At 49.4% G+C, this 25,955-nt stretch overlaps 11 protein-coding genes across 11 annotated transcripts; 6 read left to right on the top strand and 5 right to left on the bottom strand.

Moving 5' to 3' along the window:
- Positions 1-1,563: 1,563 nt before the first annotated feature.
- Positions 1,564-2,898, bottom strand: N7506_004898 (uncharacterized protein; the record flags this gene model as incomplete). The annotated part of the gene is made up of 1 exon (XM_056954192.1): positions 1,564-2,898. One exon carries the CDS (start codon positions 2,896-2,898, stop codon positions 1,564-1,566), a length of 1,335 nt encoding a protein of 444 aa, XP_056813081.1.
- A 1,099-nt stretch (positions 2,899-3,997) lies between these two features.
- N7506_004899 (uncharacterized protein) lies at positions 3,998-7,066 on the top strand (the record flags this gene model as incomplete). Its single annotated transcript, XM_056954193.1, has 2 exons — positions 3,998-4,411; positions 4,463-7,066. 2 exons carry the CDS (start codon positions 3,998-4,000, stop codon positions 7,064-7,066), a joined length of 3,018 nt encoding a protein of 1,005 aa, XP_056813082.1.
- Positions 7,067-7,542: 476 nt separating this feature from the next.
- On the bottom strand, positions 7,543-9,245 carry N7506_004900 (fungal specific transcription factor domain-containing protein; the record flags this gene model as incomplete). The annotated part of the gene is made up of 3 exons (XM_056954194.1): positions 7,543-8,828; positions 8,905-8,952; positions 9,035-9,245. 3 exons carry the CDS (start codon positions 9,243-9,245, stop codon positions 7,543-7,545), a joined length of 1,545 nt encoding a protein of 514 aa, XP_056813083.1.
- Positions 9,246-9,482: 237 nt separating this feature from the next.
- On the bottom strand, positions 9,483-10,826 carry N7506_004901 (wax synthase family protein; the record flags this gene model as incomplete). The annotated part of the gene is made up of 2 exons (XM_056954195.1): positions 9,483-10,014; positions 10,066-10,826. The coding sequence occupies 2 exons, from the start codon at positions 10,824-10,826 to the stop codon at positions 9,483-9,485; spliced, it is 1,293 nt and encodes a 430-aa protein (XP_056813084.1).
- Positions 10,827-10,987: 161 nt separating this feature from the next.
- On the top strand, positions 10,988-11,215 carry N7506_004902 (uncharacterized protein; the record flags this gene model as incomplete). The annotated part of the gene is made up of 1 exon (XM_056954196.1): positions 10,988-11,215. The coding sequence occupies one exon, from the start codon at positions 10,988-10,990 to the stop codon at positions 11,213-11,215; it is 228 nt and encodes a 75-aa protein (XP_056813085.1).
- Positions 11,216-11,544: 329 nt separating this feature from the next.
- Positions 11,545-13,280, top strand: N7506_004903 (uncharacterized protein; the record flags this gene model as incomplete). Its single annotated transcript, XM_056954197.1, has 2 exons — positions 11,545-11,807; positions 11,888-13,280. 2 exons carry the CDS (start codon positions 11,545-11,547, stop codon positions 13,278-13,280), a joined length of 1,656 nt encoding a protein of 551 aa, XP_056813086.1.
- A 407-nt stretch (positions 13,281-13,687) lies between these two features.
- Positions 13,688-15,683, top strand: N7506_004904 (glycosyltransferase; the record flags this gene model as incomplete). Its single annotated transcript, XM_056954198.1, has 5 exons — positions 13,688-14,217; positions 14,271-14,888; positions 14,944-15,207; positions 15,374-15,616; positions 15,668-15,683. The coding sequence occupies 5 exons, from the start codon at positions 13,688-13,690 to the stop codon at positions 15,681-15,683; spliced, it is 1,671 nt and encodes a 556-aa protein (XP_056813087.1).
- A 325-nt stretch (positions 15,684-16,008) lies between these two features.
- N7506_004905 (uncharacterized protein) lies at positions 16,009-17,704 on the bottom strand (the record flags this gene model as incomplete). The annotated part of the gene is made up of 3 exons (XM_056954199.1): positions 16,009-16,665; positions 16,766-17,395; positions 17,459-17,704. 3 exons carry the CDS (start codon positions 17,702-17,704, stop codon positions 16,009-16,011), a joined length of 1,533 nt encoding a protein of 510 aa, XP_056813088.1.
- Positions 17,705-18,601: 897 nt separating this feature from the next.
- N7506_004906 (uncharacterized protein) lies at positions 18,602-21,012 on the bottom strand (the record flags this gene model as incomplete). The annotated part of the gene is made up of 2 exons (XM_056954200.1): positions 18,602-20,429; positions 20,483-21,012. The coding sequence occupies 2 exons, from the start codon at positions 21,010-21,012 to the stop codon at positions 18,602-18,604; spliced, it is 2,358 nt and encodes a 785-aa protein (XP_056813089.1).
- A 294-nt stretch (positions 21,013-21,306) lies between these two features.
- Positions 21,307-22,046, top strand: N7506_004907 (RraA family protein; the record flags this gene model as incomplete). The annotated part of the gene is made up of 2 exons (XM_056954201.1): positions 21,307-21,360; positions 21,420-22,046. The coding sequence occupies 2 exons, from the start codon at positions 21,307-21,309 to the stop codon at positions 22,044-22,046; spliced, it is 681 nt and encodes a 226-aa protein (XP_056813090.1).
- Positions 22,047-22,459: 413 nt separating this feature from the next.
- Positions 22,460-24,914, top strand: N7506_004908 (uncharacterized protein; the record flags this gene model as incomplete). The annotated part of the gene is made up of 3 exons (XM_056954202.1): positions 22,460-22,895; positions 23,121-23,760; positions 23,807-24,914. The coding sequence occupies 3 exons, from the start codon at positions 22,460-22,462 to the stop codon at positions 24,912-24,914; spliced, it is 2,184 nt and encodes a 727-aa protein (XP_056813091.1).
- Positions 24,915-25,955: the final 1,041 nt, after the last annotated feature.

Genomic DNA, 25,955 nt, shown 5'->3' on the forward strand with positions numbered 1-25,955 from the left:
TAAAAATAACAGGTTCGCCTACCATTTTCGAAACGTGAAAAAGCTTAAGTGAGGCTACTGCTTCGCTAGATCTCTCATATTGAGTTCATCTGCCCCATTCTGGCCCTGTTTCATGTTGATTGACATTTTACCCGAGGAAAAATCGAAGCTCGCACTTTGACTTCGGATCCAGGGTTCGAGGCTAGGGTCTCACTGTGTTTGAAACGATCTAAACAGGCTATTTTTGACTCGGTCTCCATTCACTTGGTGAACTGGTGGACCAGGCGAGATTTGGCGGGAGGGGGGGAAGCCTCAATGCCATTTTGAGCACAATGCCTCGCAACAATGCCCTGCATCAGTACAAGTATACGCGGGGTTTTGCCGAGCTCTTCCGCGGGCTAAACGGGCAAGACAAGCTAAAACGGAAAATCGAAAGGTTCAACTTGAAACATGCTTGTCGCGATCGGCTGAAGATCCGCAACCTGGACTCTTTGGAACACACGGTTGACAAATCTCTCATAGAATCTGGTTCTTGATCTGTTGTGCATTCATATTGGCAGATCGGACGGGTTGTGATGTCACTTACATGAAACATCTTGCCACTGAATGAACCCAGATCCCGTCCGACGATGACAGGCATTTTCGATCATTTGCATATTGATCGCGATCGATCACAGCAAGCTACCCGAGCCCTTCCGCTGGGGTTTTTTTTTCATAAGCGTGTCTAACCAACATCCAAATCCTTCACACCATCCCACTTCACACAATGCGACAATGCAAAGACTTCAAACTACACGGGGCCATCCATTGAATAAAATGTCAACCTTGGAAGCTCATACTCGCATCAGAGGTCAACAATCACATAACTACACCGCGCACAGAGGATCAACAGGCCTGGAAGTAGTTGAACCAGGCTGATTTGCGTCTCACGTGGTCAAGCTGTATATACCAGGGCTCCATGCCAGACTTGGAATTCACATGAAGACAATTTAAACATGCACATGGTTGTTGGGCTGAACCGCGGTACGGCTGTGCCTGGTACCGGAAATTTGGCATGCTTCTGGAAACCACCGATTGTGCAGTCCAGAACAGCCCTGGAGCTCTGTCATCATTTTCAAGATTTTCTTGCATTGCGATCTTCGTCTGAAATACGGTCCGTAGCGGTTCACTCAACGGGTCCCGAGGATCACTATTTGAAACTCAAATTTAAGGCTGCGGATGTGTACCTATGCTTCTCAGGTTACGGTCGCTTTCAGTCCACTTTGACTTCCAAGGTTGAAGAAATTTAAATTAGTAGTAGACCATCACTCTAATTGAACAGGTAGTTGTGAAAAGTCTAGGAAATCGTTGTATGTAGGCGAGAGAACTTGCCAGTGCGTGCCGAGGTGTATACTGCGAAAATATATTTTCTCGGATTGCTCAAGTGCAGGTGCTCAGGTGGGCACACCCTCCAGGGCTAGAACCTTGGAAGTGATGAAAGATAGTGCAAAAAATACCTAGAACGTGCAATGAAATTCCGCCTCTAAGAGAAGGCCCTTACGACTTGTTTTGACACATACAGCAAGAATATATTTATGCCGCAGGTCAGTGGGCAGCACTCGCACAGTCCTCAATCTGTCGAATTCTGCTCCGAATCCAAGCAGAAAACGGCGCAAAGAAATGTGTGCCTACATTTCCCGGCCGTTCACAGAAAGTCAGTAGTGCCTCATATCGGTCAGACGCAGAGCTGCCTGTGGCAGACAGAACCTTGACGAGATCTACAGGACAGAGATAAGGAGGCTGCCTAGCATCTTCACAGATAGAAGCGCTTCCTTGCATTGAGCATGCGTAATATACGCAATGGGCGATGCCAAAGCAGTGACCTAGCTCGTGGCTTGCTGTGCGACACATTCGACCTAGCCAAAGCGCATAAACCAACGAAGAGCTAGACACAACCTCTGGAAGGCCCTTGTAGGCCAATACTGCATCCGTCACTGGTCCATCAAGTTCCGAACTCGACGCCGATGATGCCTTGCTACCGGCCCGGGAGGGTTTCGGCTTTTTCGAGGCCGGCTCTGCCATGGCACACGATGCCATATATTTCCCACAATGAGATGCGGGCCAGGCGTGGATGTGCTCAACTTGTTGCATAGTGTCAAGACTAGGGTTGTATCTTGCACTGGAGACAACTGCAACTCGGCTCCCTCCGTACGCACGACCACACACAAACTCGTCATCTTCGTCTTCGTAAAGATCGAAGTCAACAAGTAATATGAGGGCGTAGGCATCTTTCGGAAGGAGACTGATCGCTGCATCAAGCAAGTCGTCGAGGTTGAGTTGGCCGCTATACACTCCATCTGATAGAGTGCGTGCACGAATCCGCACACACTCGTCTCCGATATCTAAACCAAGGTATTGCTCTCGAGCGGGCTTTCGGGACTTCTTCTTGGCTTCGTCCCATGGTGTGAAGCGTAGTGTAGAAGGTGGCATCATTTTGACGGGCAGTTCATGATAAAACGCAGCCAAATAATCTTTGATATCTTCTGTGCTGGGAGGCACTATCTGATGGCTATTACCCATTCCCCTGGGCTGTGTCCATTTTTGTATGGAACTAAGCTCGGGGTCGATGGGAGGAGAGGGGACCACGTAGATTGTCCTTCTCTTCGGGGTGACCGGATTACGCACTCCGTCCACCCACTCCTGGAAACTTTGTGACTCCTCCGGATCACCAGCAAGGTCATCACCAGGTAGTATCAAAGGGGCAGGGAAAGCCTGCAAGTTCGAGTCCAGGAAACGTTTGTCTTTTCCCGAGAAAGCTCGACTGTTTGATTTCGTCGCAGCAGTCCTTTGCCGCTCGCTTGGGCGTTTGTAACCTGCCACAGGAGCATGAGAGGAAGAAGACAAGCAAATTTGCGAGTGGCAACACGTGGATTTTGGCATGTTGGATATTGATGAAAATGACAGTGATTTGGTATGACAAGCAAGGAAATCGGTCAGAAATCGGTGGAGGCGGAGATCAACATGCGGCTGTTTCTGCGACGCACGAGCCCCCTAGCGGTTGAAATCTCCAATGTCGACCTGCCCCAGTACCAAAGGCGACCAAGCCCAGCCCTTGCTGCCCAGTGTGTCGAGGGGCATAATGACACCAAAAGAAGAACGCGTGGAGAGTGTGTTGTGAGCGATGATCGATGTTGTGCACGAGTCACGTGGCGCGTGTAGCTTTGCTCTTTGAGCCTACACATAACAGTCAGTGAATAGGTCAAATTGGACTTGATGGGCGATATGGATCTGAGCTCTTGAAGTCCGCGGATCTTACCCAGCCGTCTTTGTACGGCGTCCATAGCAAGCTGTGGGTTGTTAACATTGACCCGACGCAAGTGGCAACAGCTAATGTCTACACCCAAATTAGGTTGATTGTAGAAATTCTGAACAAGGGGTCTCCCCCGCTCAGCATGGCTCATATACGAAGGCAATTCAGCACCAAAAACATGTATTCAGTGGATGCTGCCTTGGGCAATCGTTGCCACAAAGCTGTCTTCGCCAAGAGCCTCTGCTTGGCGCGTCGAGGGCAAAAAGAAACGCACTCCTCCCAACACCATGTCTCCGTCGGTTGAAGAGCTGATGACTTACGTTTTGCCTGAACCAAGACACTTCCGATCGATGTCTGCAGTCTCATTGCGTTTTCCCCCGCGGGGACCTCCAAGTCCCGTTCGGCAGACGCGTGTTGTGGGTCTGGGACACTTCTGAGGCCTTGAAAGTTGCGGGCCCCTATCCCGATTATTAATCGGCATAGGCCGATGATCACATCTTCTACTGAACGAGTCCGGGTTATCCGACGATCGACAACGTTGTCAAGCCTCAGATTGGGATATTCATGTTAGTTTGAGCACTGCGTATGGCAATTTGGTACCGATCGGCGAAGGAATGGAGGATCTGGAAGATGATTCCTGACCGTGCCCAAGGCACCTGAGCAGATAAGACACGGAGATCCTCTCAGACTCAGCTTCATTTCAAGTGCATCTCTGATTTCACTACGAAAATGCGATGCAACTTGCTGTGCAGCGGATTGGTCCTCACAGGGCTCGCCTCTGCTATTGACCATGGAACTTTTCAAGACCCCGCCAACAATGCACGTTTGAAATTTCGATACTGGCTACCGGATGCCAGTGTTGATATCGCTACTGTGCAACGGGATATCAGAGCCGCTGGCACATTGGGTGCAGGTGGTGTGGAATTTGTGCCGCTCTACAACTATGGTGCATCCTTGGCAGCACCACCAAAAGGGGCAGATTGGGCAACATACGGATTTGGAACCCCGGCTTTCAATGAAGTGTTCAAGGCTTCTCTAAAAGCTGCCAAAGATGCAGGAATGCGAATGGATTTTGCACTAGGGCCAAGTGCCGCGCAAGGTGTACCGTCCAACGTGACTGACGCAGGATTGCACTGGGATCTGGTAAGTCCCCTTCATCATGGCATAATGATCAGCTATTGACAGTGGAGACAGGCGCATTTCAACGTTAGTATCCCAACCAACGGTAGCTATTCGGGAACCATTCCCGGATGGGGAACAGGGGAGCTTGTCGCCTTAGTCTCTGCCAGGTCAATCTCTTCCTCTAAAATTACGAACCCGGCGAGTAGCCTCTTTTCTACGCCTGCCAATCAAGCAACCCGAATGGTTCTCGATACAGACTCCCTTATCGACCATACTGATCGAGTCAGCCTTGACGGAAGGGTGTCTCTGTCGCTGACCAACGGGTCGAGCCATGGTACTCAACATTTGTTTGCCTACTACCAATATCAAGATTTGGTCAAAAACCTTGACATTGAAAGCAACGTCACGGGAACTATTTTCGATAATGGTTCGTATACCGTCGATCATTATAGTCCCCGAGGTGCTGAGACTGTCAAGACTTTTTGGGAGACCCACATTCTCAACGATACAGAAATTGTGGCGCTCCTGAATGAAGTCGGAACCTATGGGTGGGAGGATAGCCTTGAGATCAAATCCAACATTTCATGGTCGCCCTCCATCCCAGAACGGTTCGAGAGCTTGAATGGCTATCGGCTCCACAAGTATCTCCCGCTTCTGCAATACGGAAACAACAATCCTGGTGTGCAGCCATCATACCCGGGAAAGTTGAAATGTGTTGGAGATGACCACCACAGAGGGGAAGGGTTCTTGAATGACTTCCGTGCCACTTTGGCTGCAGGCTACGGTGAATATCTGGATACGTTGACATCTTGGCTTCAAGCTCTCGGGTTGGGATACTCCGCACAGGTTTCCTATAACCTACCAATTGACATGCAAACCAACATTGATCGAGTCGATGCCCCTGAATGTGAAAGCCTTGCTTTCAACGACAATATTGACGGCTACCGTCAATTTTCAGGACCCGCAAATGTTGCCCAAAAGCCAGTGATCTCAAATGAGATGGGTGCTGATCTTCAGAAGGCGCTTGCTCAGCCTATCTCAGAGCTTCTGGGACAGATCAACATTGCATTTGCTGGCGGTGTAAACCAGGTCGTGCTGCATGGCCAAACATTCACTGGTGACTACTTTGAAACCACCTGGCCCGGATATCTCAGCTTTTTCCTACTTTTCTCGGAGTCATACATGGACAAGCAGCCAGCTTGGGAGTTGGGAATGCCAGACATGATTGGATACGTCAACCGGAATCAGTATATTCTCCACAAAGGCCAACCTCGAACCGACGTGGCCTTCTTCAACAAGGTTTCATACACCGACCCTCAACTCAACACACTGTATACCGAGGAAGACTTGGTCAATGACGGTTACACTTACACGTACTTGAACCCAACCAACCTCAACCTCTCTCAGGCCTATGTGTCTGATGGGCTTCTCGCTCCAGAGGCACCCGCATATCAAGCCTTGGTTATTACTGCCCAAGAGAACATGACGCTTGATGCAGTTTCAAGGATTCAGAAATTAGCGAATTCTGGCCTCCCCATAGTGCTCAGTGGTGGAATTCCCGGGTACTACCCTACTGGAAATGCATCTGACCGGGATGCTGTCATGGCTGCTTTACGAAACCTGAAGAATTCTGATAATGTGCATACAGCCCCAAGTGGAGGAGTCGCCTCAAAGCTCAAAGATCTTAGCATTCACCCTCGCGTTGAGGTAGTCACGCCTAGCAACGCTACGTGGTACCCGGTCATGCGCACGGAAAATTCCACAGACTATGTCTTTGTTTTCAGTAAGGGGAGTGCAGCCCAGGGGTACCTGAGGGTCAACTCCATCAAAACACCTTATACTCTAAACAGTTGGACCGGAGAGCGGACAGCGCTGCTCAATTTCCAAATACATGGCAACACTACGGTGATACCATTGACGCTCGCCTCAAGTCAAACCACTGCCTTCGCTTTTAGCGATGATTGGGCATCTGAAGTCCCCACGCCGGAGACTCACGCAGTTCAATTGCCGTCAGAAGCCGTCGGATACAATTTTACATCCGAAAAGGAGCTGATTGTGCAGATGGCCACCGGTGCCAGCTCCGCCAACCAAAGTTTGAGAATTTCAAACGGCAGGAAATATGACATCCCAGCCAACAGAGACGTTTCCTCTTTCAGGCTGAAGAAATGGAATCTAGTAGCAGAACATTGGGAAGCCCCACAGAACATGTCAGATGCTACAGTGATAGCCGACAAGCGCAATACGACACACCATCTGACATCACTGGTATCATGGCTGGACATTCCGGGCCTTCGTAACGCATCGGGCGTGGGATACTACTCTTCTCATCTCCTCTGGCCACCGAAATTCTCAAACAGCACCGAATCGATCGATGGGGCTTATCTTTCTCTTCCGCAAATATCGCACGGTCTCAAGCTATTCGTGAATGGGCAGGCCGTGCAAACATTGGATTTTGCGAACCCCATGGTAGACATTGGGCCGTTCTTGCACAAAGGCTCCAACGAAATTACTGCAGTTGTTCCGACTCTGATGTGGAACTACATTCGAAGCATCTACGATGAGCTCGAGATATCGGGCTCGAAGCCTTTATTGACAACCTTACCAGGGAACGTACATACTGGATTGATTGGCAACGTTACCGTCATTCCTTACACTGCCCATCGTGTTTCAATATGAAATTGATCACTAACAAGTTGTCTTTCCGCGAGTTAGCTGTGCTGTGTCTACCACAATTTTTCTAAGTATGAATAAACATCAATGTGCATAGGATCATACCCATTAAAGCGTAGACGGTCCCCAGCTGGGTACCTTCCAAGATTGCTTTGAATGCAGATGTAGCTTGCTAGCTTTGCTTCTCTATAGTAGTCCTTGCAAGTGTTTCCAATGCCGCCACGACCCTCCATATCCTATCCGTGTTATGGCTTCGCCCGCTCATCTCGCCTTCGCGATCACCAAGCTTCCGAAACAGGATTGAGATCTGTTGGATGATATTGAGATCGCTTCTTGCCTCAGAAGCACGAGGGTGGGCAATGATGTTACAAAATATCGTCAGAATGGCTGAAAGTGGATAAAAAAGGATCAACCTGAGAGGGAAAGAAGGCCGTGGTTAGTTGAAAGTGCCATGCCGTGAAAGCATGAGCAAAACCGTGGACTCACCAGAAGTCTCTTGGAGAGAGGGAATCTTTGACCTTGAGGAGACAGTAGAGCGAGGAGCGGCAGGTCGCAATTGCAAGGGAGAGACTGGAACCAATCCCTTGAATCTCGGGATCTTGGGTTCCATCCAATAGCCGGAATCTCCCACAAGCTTGATGGATATAAGACATGCAGTAATGATGCTCTAGTTGCATCATGAGGGATCGGATATTGAAGCCATTGGATCCAAAGCTTGTATTTTGCGAGAAAAGCAGCGTCGGGCGATGGCCGATCGGGATACTCAGACGCCATTCTTCCAGTTCACGATCCAATTCGCGAATTTCACTGAGGATTAGTGTTCCGTCTTTCTCCAAAGCACGACGAGAGTATAGATCACAATAAGCCTTGGACTTGAGCTGACTGAGCCGAAGATCGCCCGCAAAGACCGGAGTCACACAGTCGTCCATCGGAAGAGCATTGTTACAACCGCGCTGATGATCAATAGGTAGATCGAGATCACAGTTATATTCAGATAGAGCTGGTGGCTGGTTTGATCGAAGACAAAGCTCTTTATCTTGAAGATAACACATCCAGAACAAGTTGCGCAAGTGGTAGTGACGCCGGAATCGCTCGTCTCCTGTCGAGACAAATTTGCAGGCATCTCGGAAACAGTCCCTGGTATTGGCGCCAAGCAGGAGCACAAATCTCGCTGCAAGAGTATTACTCAGAATACTTGATTGCATGTTGCCAGAATTCAAATGAAGAACAACGAGCATTGAGATCGACTCGAGAACTTCGATATGTGGTTGTTGAAGCAGATTAATCGATGCCATGATCGAATTCACAAGTTCCACGCGTTCAAGAGGTGAAATCGCATTTGATATATCAGGGAATGATGATAGGAATGCCCAAGTAGTCCATACACAGATTTTGGCTGTATGTACTCGGAATGGGGTTTCATTCTGATTCCCATAGGCAATATCCATTGTCTCACGAAAGAGCACCTGGTCTGGTAATGGCCACACACGGCTAAGTACAGAGTTGAAGTACTTTTCTGTGACTAAATTCATCATCTGTCGACCAGGTAAGCCCATCGCCTCGAGGGGTTTGATCTGGAAAGGATCTTGAATTTCTGAAACAGGATCACGTTCCCACGGCCGTGAGCTTGTCACGCTCAAATCCTTCGGCATATGTTCGCCCGTGAGACGTTCAACCCATTCTTTGCCCTCCAAAGAAAAGAGAATGGCACTGCCGCCGAGGTTCACGTTGCCAACATGGTGTAAGAACGGGAATTTCTGTCCGGACTCTGCGTCGAGTCTTTAGAATCACGCACTGTACTCTAATCCACAGGGCGCGGGTGTCTCATAGAGCGTGTTACGAACCTTTAGGTCTCTCTGCAGTCTTCTGGAGCTCTCCAGGCTGTTGCGCTACTGATACCCGTGTCGATCTTCTCAAAGTTGGTACATTGACGCGTGGACATAATGTGAGAATGTCTCACAGAATCTTACTCACCCAGAAGACAGTCTGACTTTTGGTGCACGTTTTCGCTTTCTATCATATGTGCATGGAAGATGTCGATGCTCGCACCACTCGCAAAGAGGGCGTTGTCCTTCACATTTGATCTGCCACCCGTGAGCCGATTTGTTATACCGAGGAACCAGGATGTGAAGAAACCTACTTTGCTTCGGAAGCAATTGTCGCATGCCTGGGATATGCGAGGCATGATCTCGACAAATTCAAGGCTCTCCAATATCAAACAAAGGATTGTGTCTCATCCTTTTGAGTTTACGTGCTTGAATATCGCAAGTCGTCACGCTCCGATGCCAAGACCTCGGATCGGGTAACAAAACCGGCGATTGATGGTGGAGCACTCCATGGAGGCCAGCGAGTTGCGAAGACTTATTTGATATCCAGGCCGAATGTTGGCAATCACACTCAGACCAGTAAAAGTGAGATCGAATCAGATTTCTACTTCGAAAATGAAGGCAATCACAGCTCCATAAATCAATATGACCCCGACCAGCGGCTCAAGGCCGAGGTGATTTGCGACACTCAACGGCACCATGTGCAAATCTCCTGTTGCAGATTGAGTCATGGGAACGAAGTACCATGTTGAGGTAGCTCCTAGCCAGATTGTGACCCAAATAAACCCGATCGCACGCTTCCAAAACGACATGATGTTGGTGGAATGATGGACCATCGCTTCTCGACTGGCGTCTGGACATCCTGTGCGTTTCCAAACCTCTTGCACGCCATCCTCTAGCATAATGCCCAGCACAAATGCCAAGTAGAATGACATTGAACCAGATTTCTCCATTGGTATACTCTGCAGTATGTCGACAACAACATGGAATACTGCGGATACGAAGAAGACAATGAAAAGATTCGTGTACCGCTCCAGTATTGACGAGCGTGGGAGGTTCAACACATTCCGCGTGACGTAATTACTGACAGAAGTAAATGGCCGGCGCATGAATTGATGCCAGAAATGCCTGCGGAATGGATTAGCGATAGGGTTTGATCATCAAACACGCACAGCTTACCCCCAAAAGCCACGCAGAGTGGTTATCTCGACTATACTCCCGAAAGCCGGAGGCCAGTCTGAAGGGGAATCTTTGAAGATCCCAACAAATATGATTGACAGAAAACGGTAGACCAGATCTACGATCAGACGATTGACCAAGAGCCATATGGAAAGATGTGTAACAATTATTTCCGCCCATTGTCCCACAGGCGCAACCCACTCAGCGGTGTATGTCACATTCTCGGAGGACCCGCGCTCAAGTGTTTGCCGCGATGATGCGAGTTGCACGATGTCGAGAACAAGATATTGCCACAGGACGATCGATAGTTGTCGCAGCAAGAATAGGCGGCGACTTGGAACCTGGCCCCCACGTCGAATGTAATATTTTGGGTGAGAGGGTACATGCTTCACTTGCCAGGGTGTATTGATAGCTCGTGTCTGGGCAATCAAACGGACTGCTTTGACAAATCGGTGCCGTAGATTGTCTTCGCCATACGAGATATCCTTGGCATCAAGAGGGTTGATGAGCAAGAGGTCCATTGCCTGGAACGTCGCAATGATGAGCTGCGTCACTGCCTGGCACCATGCTGGACTTCTAGATGAGCCGAAAGGGTGTACAAATCGACTGGCGATCCAGATCATCGACGGAATGCAAAGATAGCGGAGGGGTGATCCCTTGCGTGTGGTGATGAGGATGGTGGCTGGTATGATATTTTGAAGAACATAAAAGCATGAAACCTGGATTATCACTGCCGAAGCAGAGTTATGGAGTCCATACATCCTAGCTGTGTGAAATAAAGTGAGAAGTGAAGAATCCGAGTTGCGCTGACCCACTTGGCATTACTGACCAGTTGGCGAGCTGACCGTGGGCTGCTTGGATTTTAGCTCGCCACTTTCCCACTTGTTTTGCAGTTACTGCGATATTTACGGAGTAAATCATGATGCGTCCCCAAAAATTCTCTCTTCCGGTCACAGCTGCACCAGAAACATGCACTGGTAACACGGAGTCTACGCGCGGTGGTCTCGGTAATATCGGCCGGCTCGGTACACGCGATCATATCGACCCTCGCACCACAAGCAGCATAGTCGGTGATCGCGGCAACTTCAGCACTCTCAGACACAAAAAGAAAACACAATTTGACTGCTCGCTATGGGAAAAATTCAGGTAATATCGGGCATGAGCGCGCAACTACATCGTCTTGCATGATTATATTTACTCCGTAATCCATACTCCGTGGTGCCAGATCAACCCAAACCCCCAACGCGAGGGGAAAAAAGCCGAGATTAATGCGGAAGCACGGAGTAGTACTCCGTACAGACTGAGCAGGGGGCGCGATAGTGGGTCGGAATGGATCAATCACAACGCGCCTTTAATATGCAAGTCGAGTAGCTTTCTTTTCAGCTCGGCGAGTTTTGCTTTTTCATGACATTTTCACCCTTGGGAATCAGTCGCTCTCAGAATGCCTTCGTGACGGGAGGCCGAAAGAGAGAATACACGATGACAGGAAGACTTCATCTTGACCCTGACACCTCACCCGAAACCGCCCCTGGATCCCGTTATCAGATCTCCGAACCACTTCTCGAGTCTGTGTCCACCCAGCGAAGCACAGGCCATGTCGTGAGCCCTCAGCATGGGTGTCTTACTTTAATATCGTGCACTTTTCTTGCGCTGTTCCTGAACTGTGCTGTTAATGGTCTGGTCACCCTCAATATCTCGCAAATAGCGTCAGACTACGATCTGAGCCCTGGAGTGGAGTTATGGTAAGGTCATCTCCTCGATGCGGTCCTTGATCCTTCCATTTCTTTGAAAAAAAATCCAGGTCGAGCTAACTGAATGCTAGGCCAATGTCGATATATTACCTCGCCCAAGGCTGCACCTTCTTGCTGGCAGGGTCATTGACGGATATCCTGGGCAGCCGGAGAATGTTCTTATATGGATGTACCTTGCAAGCTCTCTGCCATGCTGCTAGTGGGGTGTCCAAGAGTGGAGTGCAACTCATTACCTTCAGAGCCTTGGCTGGCGTCGCCTATCCAATGTGCTTCGTCTCGGCTATGAACATCCACAGGGATTCCCTCCCAGCGGGAAGACTCTATGACTTCGCAGTCTTCAGTGCAAAAAGCAGTCAATATCTTGGCTCTGCCGTGGGTTTGATTTTGAGTGGAATGTGTTCGGTGATTACAAACTGGCGACGGGGCTTCTTTCTCGCTGCAATCCTGAGCGTAAGCACACTTCTGCTATCAATTCGGGCAATACCAAGACAAGTGGCGCCACAACACTTTTCATCGACGAAATTGATCGAGAATATTGATTGGGCTGGCACTCTTCTGGCAAGCTTGCTGATGATGCTTCTCTTTACTGCCTTAGCGTACGTTCATCCCACCCCTTCCGGATACGGCCATGACTTGTGCAGTGCTAAATACAGTTCAAATAGTATAATCACGAATAATGTGGCTAATCTCAGCAAGTCGGGACTCTTCATTCCTTTGGCTCTTGGTTGGCTCCTCCTTATTGCATTCCTGTTCTGGCAAGACTGCTGGGAAAGAGACAACACACAAGGTGTTCGGGATTCCCTTTGGACAAATACCCAGTTCATGTTGCTCGGGCTGGTGGTATTCTTTATTTACGCCTGTTCGCTTTCTACAACGCAACTCATGGTTCTTGTCTTCCAGCGAGTACAAGGTCTATCTGTCCTCCGATCCTCATGGCAGATGTTACCCATCCCAGTGATAGGCGCACTGGCTAGTGCCCTCACGGAGAGACATTTGTCTCGAGTCCCAGCCAGCAGAGTGCTTGTCGTCACAGCGTTATTATCCAGTCTTGCTCCAGTGCTGATGATTGTTTTGGATGTCAACTGGGGCTATTGGAACTGTGCGGTCTATGCTGTGTCGTTGAACTCAGTTGCAGCAAGCTCAATTATTCCAATTGCAGCAATGATGATTTCAGAGAATTTCACTCATGAGATGCAAGGCTTTGCGATGGGAGTGGTTTGCACTATCGCCATGATTGGTGCATCTGTAGGTATGGCACTTGCTGCGCTGATTTCAAATGATGTGACCGCAACTCAGCTTCAGATCGCCGGTGACAATGTTTTATTCAATCCGCGCGCTTGGATGAATGGATATCGCGTTGCGTTCGGATTCCTTCTCACCCTCAACCTGGCAGGTCTAATCATCACTGCCAGCTGTTTGCCTAAAGATAGGCGCGCGGGACATGGACCCAGTCCAGCTCGCTGAGCCATTGGAAGAGACCGTGTTGTGGAATGCTTACGACAAAGCCCTGTTTCCACCTGGAGGTCGTCCGAGCCTCGCCTGTTTACTTGCTGGTCGCTTCTGAGTTACAATATGCATAATGTAATGGAACCAACCGAGTAAATCGACTGGCGGACTTGGTTCCAGGCCCTATGGGCCGGTTCACCGTGGATATTACGATCTAATTACTACCTTCCATATCAAACCTTTGCCTATCAGGTTTATTCATGTTTGAGTAACCATACATCGGACAGTATGTGAAAGATACAACAGCGCAATCTCGAAAGAGGGGAACACGGATTGCGAAGAACTTTGGAATTGAATAAATAGGAAGGAGATTGTCGAACTTTTGGGACCCCTCATGGACAGAAATCCTCAGCGGCAAAAGCAACATGTCCCCTCCTAGACGAACGATTCTCTTCATCACCAGCCCGGAACATGGCCAGTCGAACGTTGCACTCGCAGTAGCAGGTGAATTCGTGAACCGTGGTGACTTTGAAGTCCACATCGCCTCTTTTAAGGGCCTCTCAAACCGTATCCAAGAGCTCAACGACAACGTCGACTATGATCAAGTGATTCATTTCCACGCTATTGCAGGCTCGTCCTTGACAGAGATCACAGCACGAAAAACAGCCCAACTGGCCCATCTACCGGGTCTTGCAGGGACACTCGATGGGTGCGACAAGATCAATTTCTCCGTCCTGGGATGGAAACCTGAAGAGTATCTGCGTTCATACAGAAGCTGCCTTGAGATATTAAAGGAAGTGAACCCGGCTGTTGTGGTCGCGGATCCGCTTTTGCACCTGGGCTTAGACGCAGCTCGCAGTCTTCGTATGCGCATAGTAATTTTGTGGCCGGTTCCTCTCAAAGACGTCGTCATCACGGTTCAGCCAAAAGCCGGAATTCTCTGGAAATACCCTCTGTGAGTGCCAATTTCATGAATTGAACTTTCGACTCTAATCTTTTCGCTTCAAGTACTGGCTCGGGCTATCCATTCCCCATGCCCTGGAACCTGATTTTTGCAAACATCTACATGGTCTTCTGCTTTGGTTTCATCGTTCGCTTCGGCAAACCTATGCGTGATCTTCTTCACATACGCAAAAAAGCAGGAATCCAAACGGATTTCCCTCACATCTCGCCATACAGCAAGGAGAATTTGCACCTCTCACCCTGCTTCCCAGAAATGGACTTTCCATTATACGTCCCGGAAAATGTGATCAGCTGCGGCCCAATACTTAGGCAGTCATCGGCTCTGGCATCGTGCGATATTCCATTAAACACGTGGTTAAAGCAGCCCACAGTTTTGATCTGCCTTGGATCACACGTTCAAGCCCCAGAAGACGACGCATTGCAGATGACGAAGGCGATCCAGGTTGTTTTTCGACAGTTTCCCGATTTGAAGATTTTGTGGAAGCTTAAATATGACTGGGAAAGCTCGCGGAAAGTCAAGAGCCTTCTAGGACCCCTTGTGTCTTCTAACAAAGTCAAAGTTGTATCTTGGATCCAACCCGAGATCATATCGCTCTTAGAAAGTGGATCCATCGTTGCATATGTTCATCACGGAGGAGCGAACTCGTTTTTTGAGGCTTGCAAGTAAGTTTACCTGCAGCAAAGTCGAGAACAGCATAAGATATTAACTTCGTCTCAGGGGTGGAGTACCACAGGTTGTTCTTCCACAATGGTTCGACACGTATGATTGTCCTTCGAGAGTAGAATGGCTGGGAATCGGTCTTCATGGGAGTCGCAAGGTGGCACCAAAAATCGGAGCGACGGAACTGTCCTCGGCACTGCTACGGGTACTGAGAGATAAGGGGATTCAGTCTCGGGCCAAGGCTATTGGTGACCTTTGTAAGACGACAGAGGGCAGAGAGTTTGCTCATGATCAAATCGTGCAGTATGCACAGAAAGATTTGTGAGTTCGGTGATAAATTGCGTTGCTTCCTGTCGCTGGATATGCCTGAATTTTCCTAGGGCATGAAGCACCTTTTCCGCTTTGCGTGACAGACATTATCAAGTTGATTAGAATATGTGGTACATAGTTGAACACGCAGTCGTATAAATCATGAATGCCATCGCAGAGACCCGTGCGTGTCGTTCCCAGGCTTAGAATCGAACGGTTTTCAACTCGCTCAAAACTCGCCGCACATCTTGACGAGCCAGACTCAACTCTTCATCGACTGTGCCATTAGCGTGTCGTGCCTTCACTTCATAGTGCAGCTCGACCAGTTCCTTTGCACGACGGAGATCATCCCTGTCTTGAGCCTGGCTCTTATCTGCCGACGCACTGCCTCCGGTGGAATCACACTCCGGGGCATGCTTGTGTACGTTGACTAGCGCTAAAGCTTCATTGTGACCCTGTGGCGTATGTTTAGATATGAAGCGCTGTAAGGAAGTTGGGCCCCGCCAGGACGCGTGTGAGGAGGGTCTCTCCGAACAGGGACCTCGGGCACAAGCGGAAGATCAACTTACACAGACTCGGAGAGAAGTGATATCGGACAATATTTCTGCAACTCTCATCTTGGGTCGTTGGAGTTATCACCTCGGAGAGGATGGCGATATGTTGAGGAAGCAGTCAATGGCAGGTCGCCCGAAGGCGAATGCCGAAGGCTTGGCACACGCAAAAGCCACAAACCAAACAAACTTGCGAATCTTGCAACATCCGAGATCCAATTCATTTCATTCAATTCTGCTGCTATGTAGCTTGAATATCTAATCAATCAGACTCTTTCCGTAGCTTGTGATCCTCCGTACTAATGTGCTCCTCGTGCTCACTGGATGTGGCCTTTTCCAAATCGGCGCTTGTCGGAATTTCACTAACCTCAGGAACCTTTGAGAACCCAATTTTGTACCAGGGCATTGAGAAAAGTGTATCTGCACTCTCCATACTCCGTCCCTTGCATTCAGGGAACGCAACAAAGACCCAGCAGGTGGCGAGAAAAGTGAACGCCGTAAAGAGCGCGAAAGGCCCCCAAGCGTGCATATCAGCTGTCATGTTTGGGAATCCACGCGTGATAGCGAAATTCAGGAGATTCTGGTATACAAATGCGATAGTCACCACAGTGCCTCGAATGGGCGTAGGGCAAATCTCTGAAGCTGTCAGGGAGAAAGCAGGCGCCCAGCCAAATCCATAGCCGACCGCGAAGAAACAGATTGCAACAATGGCAACCCAGGCAGCTGCCGAGGGATCGGTTGACCCTGAAATATCGGCAACACCAAGATAGACGGCCAGATAGCACAGACAAATGACATTGATGGTCGATCCGATGAGCAGGAGAGGTCGACGACCGAAGCGGTCGGTCAAGACGAACGCATAGAAAAAGACACTGGCAACTTTGATCATACCATAAACCGCCGAGAACAGAAGGCGTTGCTGGGAATTGAGTCCGATTGACTTCAAAATGGTGGGTGCATAGTAAGTGATTGAGTTACCACCTGACATGATGAAAAAGGTTTGAATGATAGTCACAAACAGGAGCAACTTCCGGGTAGGGGGGGTCGGTGATACAGGAGCCCAGTAGAGACTTCACGGACTGAAGTGCACTCTGACTGTCGGCGTTGGCGTCAAATCGACTTTTCAGCTCATCAAACTCGCGCTCGAAGTATGGGCTGCTATCATCCAGTCCTCGGAGACGAGACAAACTGTGATGAGCTGCGCTCGGTCTGCCTCGCATCATCAGATAACGTGGACTTTCTGGAAAAAACGCATAGCCAATGAAAAGAAAAGCCGATGGTATCATCTGGAGAACTAGGGTAGTCCGCCATTGCCAGCTATCTGTGGCAGAGATCTGTTCAAGGGAGCCGAAGTTGATCCAGTAGCTGCCAGCAACTCCAGCCATGATGTTGATGTTGTAAAAGGTGGTCATCATACCACGCATCTCAGTAGGGGCGATCTCAGAGATATAAATGGGACCAACCACCATTCCGGCCCCTGATCCAAGACCAGAGAAGATTCTTCCAACCAGAAGTTCAGCCAAGGATCCAAAGTTTGCAGCCATCAAGATGGCCCCGATGGTGTAGAGAATAGCAGAGAGCATGATGACGGACTTGCGGCCACGACGCTCTCCCAAAGGACCGGCTATGAGAACACCAACTGTTTGTCCCTACCACGAAGAAATCGTTAGTATTTATCAGATTTTCCTAGGGAATGGCCATTTGTGACGTACCAGAAGCATCGAAGAAACGACCCAGCCCTCATAGTTCGAGACTGTTGCGTCTGAGAGGTCTCCCCAGCCAAAGTCACGCACGAAAGGTTTCAGACTCATGGTCCCCGAAATGTTGGCAGTGTTGAAGCCATGGAGGCCTCCACTGTATGATGCCCAAATTGCGGCGAGCCATATATACATTCTCTTGGCTGGAGGAGGAACACGTTTGATGGCTTCGTTGGACCATCCACCACCAGCGGCACCCATTTTGGCGTGCTTTTAACACGGAGGCAGTTCCAGGGAGTAAAAGAGATACGTCTTCAGATAAAAATGAGAACGGGGGTAATCCTGGGATATAGAAGAAGCTGTAAGAGAGCAGAGCAGCAAATCTTCATCCTCCTTGACTAGACGTTGTGTGGTTTTATATGCCAATCCAGCCCAAGCCACAGAGACTATACACACGGGATGGTATGATGCTCACACCGTCGGCTGGATGTGGCAAGACCATGATCGAAAGGATTCTGCGGGGAAGTAAGCTCAAAGGACTACCCCGAGTCCACAGAAAGTGATAGGAGAAAAGCTAGGTTGACTTTGTAGACCACATTGACTAACAGACGACAGTGCATTGGTCAGTCTTGCGACTTAGTGCCAAGTCTGGGGTAGGGACTGCTCCGAATGTGGGGAGTTGGGAGGGTTCCGGTGGCGGGTTTTGATCCAGACTTGCTATTCGGCTGTTGGAACACTCCGGATACCTGACATGGGGCTGGCTCCTTCGAGACGTGGAGACGCGTGTAAAACTATTCAATGTTGAAGTGGAATGCTGGGGGCTCCGTGCGGATGGCTCCCCGTGAAAGATGATGAATAGTTGCCTGAATGGCAACCTTGGAAACGTTCTATTTTCAAGGCCGCCACTTGGAATTATCGCCTATCTCTACCAGCGAAGATAGGGCTATGATATGGTTAAGACCCCAACTCAGATTCTAGAGGCTAAACTCTGGTATTGCAAATTGCTTCAGCCAAATAAATGTCAATTCTGATGGTTCAAATGCTTTTTGCGTATCAATTCTACGTGATCATATTTAACAATTCTAATGATTTGCTCGTTGTAGCCTCAAAATAAATTACCACCATTCCTAAGAGTACAACATAAAACCTTGGAAATCATTACTGGAGCAAAGTGGCCTTGATGTGGTTCAATGCACTTCCAGCACGAAGCCAAAAAATCTGGCCCGGGTGATAGCTGTGATTTAACAGAGCCTCCCAAGCTTGACCTTGACGCGGCTCAACCTCCATAACAACCTGCTTCCCAGGCTGGAACTCCCCATCTTCGACACCGACTAGTGTGATGCGATCACCTTCTGCAATCCGATCATAGTCGGCCGGGTCATCGAACGTCAAGGGAAGCATACCCTGCTTCTTGAGATTGGTCTCATGGATACGAGCAAAGGAACGGGCAATAACAGCAACCCCTCCAAGGAAACGCGGCTCCAAGGCTGCATGCTCGCGTGAGCTACCCTCTCCATAGTTATGGTCCCCAACAATACACCAGCGGATACCGAGATTCTGCAGCTCCCGTGCGACCTCAGGGACGACTTGGACTTGATCTGTCACGGGGTTGCGTGTGTGACCCAAGTTTTGTGGGGTGTTGGGCAGGAATGCGTTTGTTGCGGTTGTGAGCATATTGTTGCTGATATTCTCCAAGTGGCCTCGGTACTTGTACCATGGACCAGCCGGGGAGATGTGGTCAGTGGTACATTTGCCAGCTACCTTGGTCAAAAGCTCCATCTTTTCGGCGCATTTTGGCTGCCATGCGTTGAAGGGCGTGAGAAGCTGAAGTCTGTCTGATTCGGGATTCACCGCAACGAACAATCCGGATGCGTCGGAGGGTGGCTCTTGGAAGGTGTCTTTTCCACTCTCGAAATGGGCGGGGAGCTCGCGATTTGTGGGGGGTTGGAACAGGAATGATGATTCTCCAACGGGGATGCTATCGGTTAAGGGGTTGAAGTCAAGACGTCCTGAGTACGCAAATGCAGTAACCATCTCTGGCGAAGTGACAAAGGAATGCGTGGAAGGGTTGCTGTCATGACGACCGATGAAGTTGCGATTATAGCTCGAGATGACCGAGTTCTTCTCTTTCCCTTTGACGTCCACATCTTTTCGGTCCCAAGATCCAACACAGGGGCCACATGAGCTGCTAAGCACAACAGCACCGGCCTCCCGAAGCTCATCCAAGATCCCATCTGCTTCTGCAGTGGCGCGGATTTGTTCACTTCCAGGGGTCAGCAGGAAAGGAACCTTGAATTTTCCAACCCCAGCTCGTTTTGCCTGAGCGACTAGCTGTCGAGTCTTATCAAGATCCTCGTAGGAGCTGTTGGTACAGCTTCCCACCATGGCATGGCTCAAATTTGTTGGCCAGTCTTTTTCGGTAACGACGCCCTTCAGCTCGGAGATAGAATGAGCCAGGTCTGGCGTGAAAGGCCCGTTGATGTGTGGCTCGAGTGTGTCGAGGTTAATCTCAATAACCTGGTTATAGTAGTTGTCTGAGCCCTCGTCGGCTGTCAAGAGGGTCTCCTTGACCCCAAGAGCGGCCTTGGATACATAATCACGGTTTGTGGCACCAAGGTAGCGACCCATAGCTTCAGAGTACGGGAAGATACACGATGTTGAGCCAATCTCTGCGGACATATTGCAGATAGTAGCCATGGCAGTCGCTCCCAAAGTCTCAGTCCCTGGGCCGAAGAACTCAATCACTGAACCTTTCCCGCCAGAGACTGATAATATACCAGCCAACTTGCAAATGATATCCTTGGTTGATGTCCATCCACTGAGCTGGCCAGTGAGATGGACACCAATCACCTTCGGGGCGACCAGTTCCCACGGCATCCCTGACATTGCGTCCACGGCGTCTGAGCCGCCAACTCCAATTCCAAACATCCCCAGGCCACCTGCGTTCGGCGTATGCGAGTCAGTTCCAATAATCAGTCCGCCGGGGCTATAGAAAAGTCAACAAATTGGAGTGGCTCGGTTTAGCAAAGGTAAACTTACACTCCATAGTTCTCGAAGATCACAGTGTGAATGATCCCGGATCCAGGCTTCCAGAAACCAATACCGTACTTCCTTGAAGCGCTGCTCAGGAAGTCATATACCTCTGCATGCTCAGAGGCTGCACGGTACAAGTCTTCGGAGGCACCTTTCTCTGAAATGATTAAATGATCACTGTGTACTGTTGTGGGCGCCATCACCCGAGGGAGGCCTGCGCTAATAAATTGCAGGAGAGCCATTGTTGCAGTCGCATCATGACAGGCAATCCGGTCGGGCCTCAGCTCCAAAATTGTCTTGCCGCGCTCGATAGTCTCCAGATCCCATTCCTTGTCACCGGTGATGAGGTGACTGTAGAGGAGCTTCTCGGTCAACGTCAATGGTCTTTGGGATTGGCGCTTCAACAGACTGAGCGTTTCAATCTGCTTGGTGTAGTTGACTCCAAGAATCGGCTGGTTATGATTGTATCGCCGCGTCGCATTCGAGATTCGTGCTCCAGGCGCTTGCGCGACCCGGGAGAAGGAGTTTCGCATCATTTTGCATGAACACGGCAAAAAGAACTCTGAGGATAAAGAGAGCTAGATAACCAAGACATCTCCAAGCAATATCTGCTTACCGAATCCATTTCACCTGCGAGTCCATTTGCCAAAATCGCCAGTTGCTCCAGAATGCGGCCTCCTGGAGCGCTCCGGGTGGGTCCGGGCTACTCCGCGCCTCTTAACTCCGTCGACATCGGCACTTTGAACGCTGCCATTTACGGACCGAAGTTTGGGTTTTGATATAGCTCCGAGGGTTCAAGCGAGATTCGTATCTTCCTTTCCTCATTCAACATGGTCGCAAGTGCAAAAGCCATCCAGGCGTTGGGCAAGTTCGCGTCTTGCGACGTCAGTTTCTCCCTCGCGTCTCCGCGTCATAACACAAACTGACAATCGCCAAAATCTAGATCGGGGATGCGCTCGTCAACCTAGGACTCCGTCATGGAGGATATCTGTCCGGTCTCAAAATGTACAGCCCGGGGTCGAACGGGACAGTAGCCAAGATCTTTGGGCCTGCGTACACCGTTCGCATGGTGCCTTCCGCCCACAAAACATCGCCCACACCGCCTTGCCACTTCGCCGATGCCATTCCCAAGGGCAGTGTGGTTTTTGTCTCGCAGCCCAAGGGACTTATCAGCGCATGCTGGGGTGGCCTGATGAGCACCCGTGCGAAGAAGCTGGGAGCGGCCGGCGTCGTCATCGATGGTCGATTCCGTGATATTTCTGAGCACCAGGAATTGAACATGGGTCTTTTCGCTCGTGGAATCAGTATCCTGGGGTCCAACACCTTCACTCGCTCGTCGGAGCTGAACGTGCCTGTTCAGTATGAGAATGTCGAGGTTGACGAGAAGGTCACCGTTACCCCTGGTGATTACATCCTTGGTGATCAGGACGGTGTGGTTTCTATTCCTGTCAGCCACATTGAAGAGTGCGTGCGTCTTTGTCAGGAACGATATGAGATCGACCAGAAGACGTTGGAGTGCCTTGAGGCTGGCGAGGAGATGGGACCGACTATTAAGAAACTACGGAAATGAGCTTGTAACATAAGAATGGGAAGATAGTACCCAATCACCGGGACAGCTAAGTGAACATGAATTCTAATAGCTATAAAAAGATGCAACTACCGATTCCCTGGTAAATTTGGGCAGGCCAGCCGGGATAATTCACAATATGAACCGTAGTCACAGAACGGACTGATGCCGACATGTTTGAGCTCCCAGCCTTTAAAGGTTCCACGGGTCAGCGCTGCCTTTAGTCATCCAGCCCCGGGGCGATAGGGCTCCGGCCTCCGGGGGGCAACGACAGCGGTTGCTGTACCCCGGACAGGCCAAGCCTTCGATTTTCCCCACAGCCAACTTCCGATTGCGCTTGCCCTCATGTCATTCGAATAATTGCCTTTACTCGACTGAATTCTCTGGAGAGTTCTCTTCGCCTGACCTTGCTCAGGATGGCGGAAGAGGCACATCCACCCCCCAGAAAGGTACGGTCCGCCTGTCGAAGATGCCGTCAGAAGCGCATTAAATGCGACGGCAGCATCCCTGCCTGTGGGAACTGCGCCCGGGTAAAAGTTCCATGCGTTGATGTTCACGGCGGAAACAACCATTTGTCCATACCACGAGACTTTGCTATAAAATGCGGAGCGCGGATTCGATGGCTGGAGCACACTCTTCGCTCACTGCAGCCCGACTTTGACCTGTCGCAAGGACCACAAGTTAACCTGGAATCCATTGAACCAACATCCTCCTCTCAAGAATTGTCCACAACGGCTGAATCGACATCACGCGAAGATGAATTGGCCAATAAGCGGTCTCATTCCGCAATGGAAGAGTCTGATGTTGGCTCGCCTCTTTCGGTTAAGGCCCGCTCGGTTGCGATCGATTTGGGTATGCTCTCATTGCAATCCGATTCGCGTCAACAGCATTATCTGGGATCATCCTCTGGACTTTTATTCACAAAACTTGTCGGGCTAGACAGCGAGATGCAATCCCCCCGCAGAAACAGTAGCACTTAATGGCATTGTGAAGCCACGCAGATTACCACCGAGAATACCGACTGAAAAGTTGAAGTCAATTTATAAAAGTTTAAGCAAGGTAAGAACATATCTCAAGCTACTGTCTTGACTTTGTCTTCTTTGGTCGGTCTAATCTGTCAGCAGGAAATCCCCTCGCCTGAAGAAGCCAGCATTCTGCTGGGCGTATATTTCCAGCACATTCATACCGATCAGCCATTTTTACACCCAGCTTCTTTAGTCAACGCCTACAAAGCTTTATACACTTGCTCTGAACATGGTTATGATGAGACTGCCAATCTGAATGGATGGATCAATTCTGTTTCTCCATTTTCATACAACGGCAAGATCGATGTCGCTTTTGGGGAGCCCATTTCGCCTATCTCCATCTCAACAGCCGTCTTTCATGTCTTTATGGCATTTTCGCTTGCAGCCACAGTGTTGACCCGAAAGAAAAACTACGACCATTCGCCTTCCAAATTCTATCGCATGGCAATGTCCACGTCGTCGGAATCTTTTTCTCACATCTCTGTACACTCACTTCAAGCTCTGCTTCTGCTTGTGGTGCAAAGTTTGATTGAGCCTGCCGGTGTTGATGTGTGGACATTGTCCCATGTAGCAATGGCACACTGTATCGATATGGGCCTTCAACGAGAGCCAGGCGGACCTTCTGCAGAGAGCCCTGCGGTCGAAGCCACAATTCGGAGATTCATATTCTATACAGTCTACTCTCTTGACAGGTACGAAAAGTGGAGTGAATATGGAACAAATCCTAATGTCGAACAGATCCATAGCAACGATTCAGGGCCGTCCCTTGGGAATACGTGACGAAACCTTTGACATTCGGCCACCGGACGAGTCACACTTGCTTGACATGATCACCATACCGAACAATGAGCTCTCAATTCGCCTAGCTCCCCCTCAGCACCTCATTCTCTCAATTTGCCGATTCAAGCTGGACCGACATGTCTCGGAAATCAAATTGCTTTTATATCACCTCCCCAATCTCCCGACGGAGACTCGGACTTTCGTTTGGCCAACAAACATTCCGGAAATTCAATACCAAATAAAGTCAGATCTTGACAGTTGGTTGGCCGATGTTTCGAATATTTCTGCTTCCTGCGACATGGAAGAAGAAGAGAAGCTGATGCTTCATTGTGAAAAATTGCGCCTGGAGCAGCTTTACCACAATACAGTGGCTCTTCTCTTTCAGCCCTCTCAAATGTTTCCTTCGCCAAACCAGGACGCCTTATTACTGTGCTATCATAGCTGCAGCCGACGTTTGCAGGTGTACGATACGCTCAGTAACCAAGAGTTGCTGCTGTACAACTGGCGTAATATTCATGGGATATTCTCATCGGGTGCCACGATTGTGTATTGCATCTGGGCGTCCCGTCAACTTCAGAACACGATTCCCTTTGAGAAAATTCTCCGCGACCTCCGAACCTGTTCAAATCACCTCAGTATTGGCAGTCAATGGTGGCCATCTGTACGAGCAGGAAAAGAAAGCTTTGAAAAGATGATAGACTTGATGATAAAGTTCCTGAGTCACACACAAGAGTCAGCTCCACCACCAAGTCTACCTCCAGCCACGCGGAGAAGAAGAAACGGACACTCCAATATAGGTCAGGATCGTACCCCTGATCCCGAGGCACTTCGAATTGAACCAGGGACAGAGCATCCTATTCAGCCCTTGGATGGGTCGCAGACCGCCTTTGATGATATGGAATTCTCCCCAGCGGCATTTGACTCAATCAATGCCTTTGACTCAGATGTGCCTTCGATTGAAGCTGCAATAGAGACGTTCATGGCAGACTATCTACACGATGACTGGGGCTGGGATCCTTTTTCGGGGTCGATTGGTATATCAGATAACTATCGGCCTCCTCTTTGATGTCCGGTGAATTACATGTTGTTTGTATGCCCAATTCACTCCGAGGGATCTACCTGTTGAACTAGGCGGAGAATACATTCTTCCAAGTGCTCATAGAAGTCCCGGGCATTGCTAAAGGTAACTGAGCAAGTCGAACACTTTCCACTTGCGTCGGGGCTGTAATTTGTGCCCTTCTTGGTTACGCCGGGGCTGCGCTTGCGGTAGTTATCTCCATGATCAAGCTTTCCGTCAAGAGCAAAGATCTCGATTGGGACTAAAGTTGACATCCTCGGTGATGCAGCTGCACACCACGGAATGGTTGACTGATCACTGGAACAAGCATGATATATTGTTTTTACGTTCATTGGATGGGAAGATAGACTTCGACAGCCCCTTCATCCGACCCAACTTTGGGACTAGGAATATGAACTTGGCCTCTAAGTCTGAGAGTGTCTCAAAACTTCACTTTAATGTATCGATTCCGTGCCTATTTTCCCTTGGAATCGTTCTCTTGGAACTTTGGTACCGGGCATTATTTGAAGACCAGACCTTGGAAAAAATGAAGAAGAAAGAAAGATGGTATGTATCACCCATAACCACCTTCCGTAACCAACATGTCTAATCATTCGCTTAGCCTTTGGAATTCTCCGACCCTTGGGCAGCGCGACGTTTGGCCAACGAGATGGACTCTGGTCCAAACTACAAAAATAGTGTCTTGCGGTGTATATTTGGGCTGGACGCGGTATATACATCACTGACAGATGGAAGGTTCTGAGATGAGGTGGAAGAGAAGATTCTATCTCCACTGGAAGAGGACCTGAAATTTTACAGCAACATAAATTCAATCGAAGATTGCATTTCATAAAGAAGCCCTGAGATCTCGAGGTCTTCCAAGGCTAAGTAGACTTCAAGTCAAGTATCAACCATGGCACTAATGTTGAGCTACCTAGGCAAGAGGAAGGAAAGAACTCGGGAACCTTCCGACTTTGGAAGGTAGAACCTCCGACCTTGAGCTATCCTAGACACATAACTGGCTTGCTCATGAATCTGTTTTAGGTGTCG

This window comes from Penicillium brevicompactum, assembly GCF_028827555.1.
Source record: "Penicillium brevicompactum strain IBT 35665 chromosome Unknown utg000003l_segment0_segment0, whole genome shotgun sequence".
Taxonomy (NCBI): domain Eukaryota; kingdom Fungi; phylum Ascomycota; class Eurotiomycetes; order Eurotiales; family Aspergillaceae; genus Penicillium; species Penicillium brevicompactum.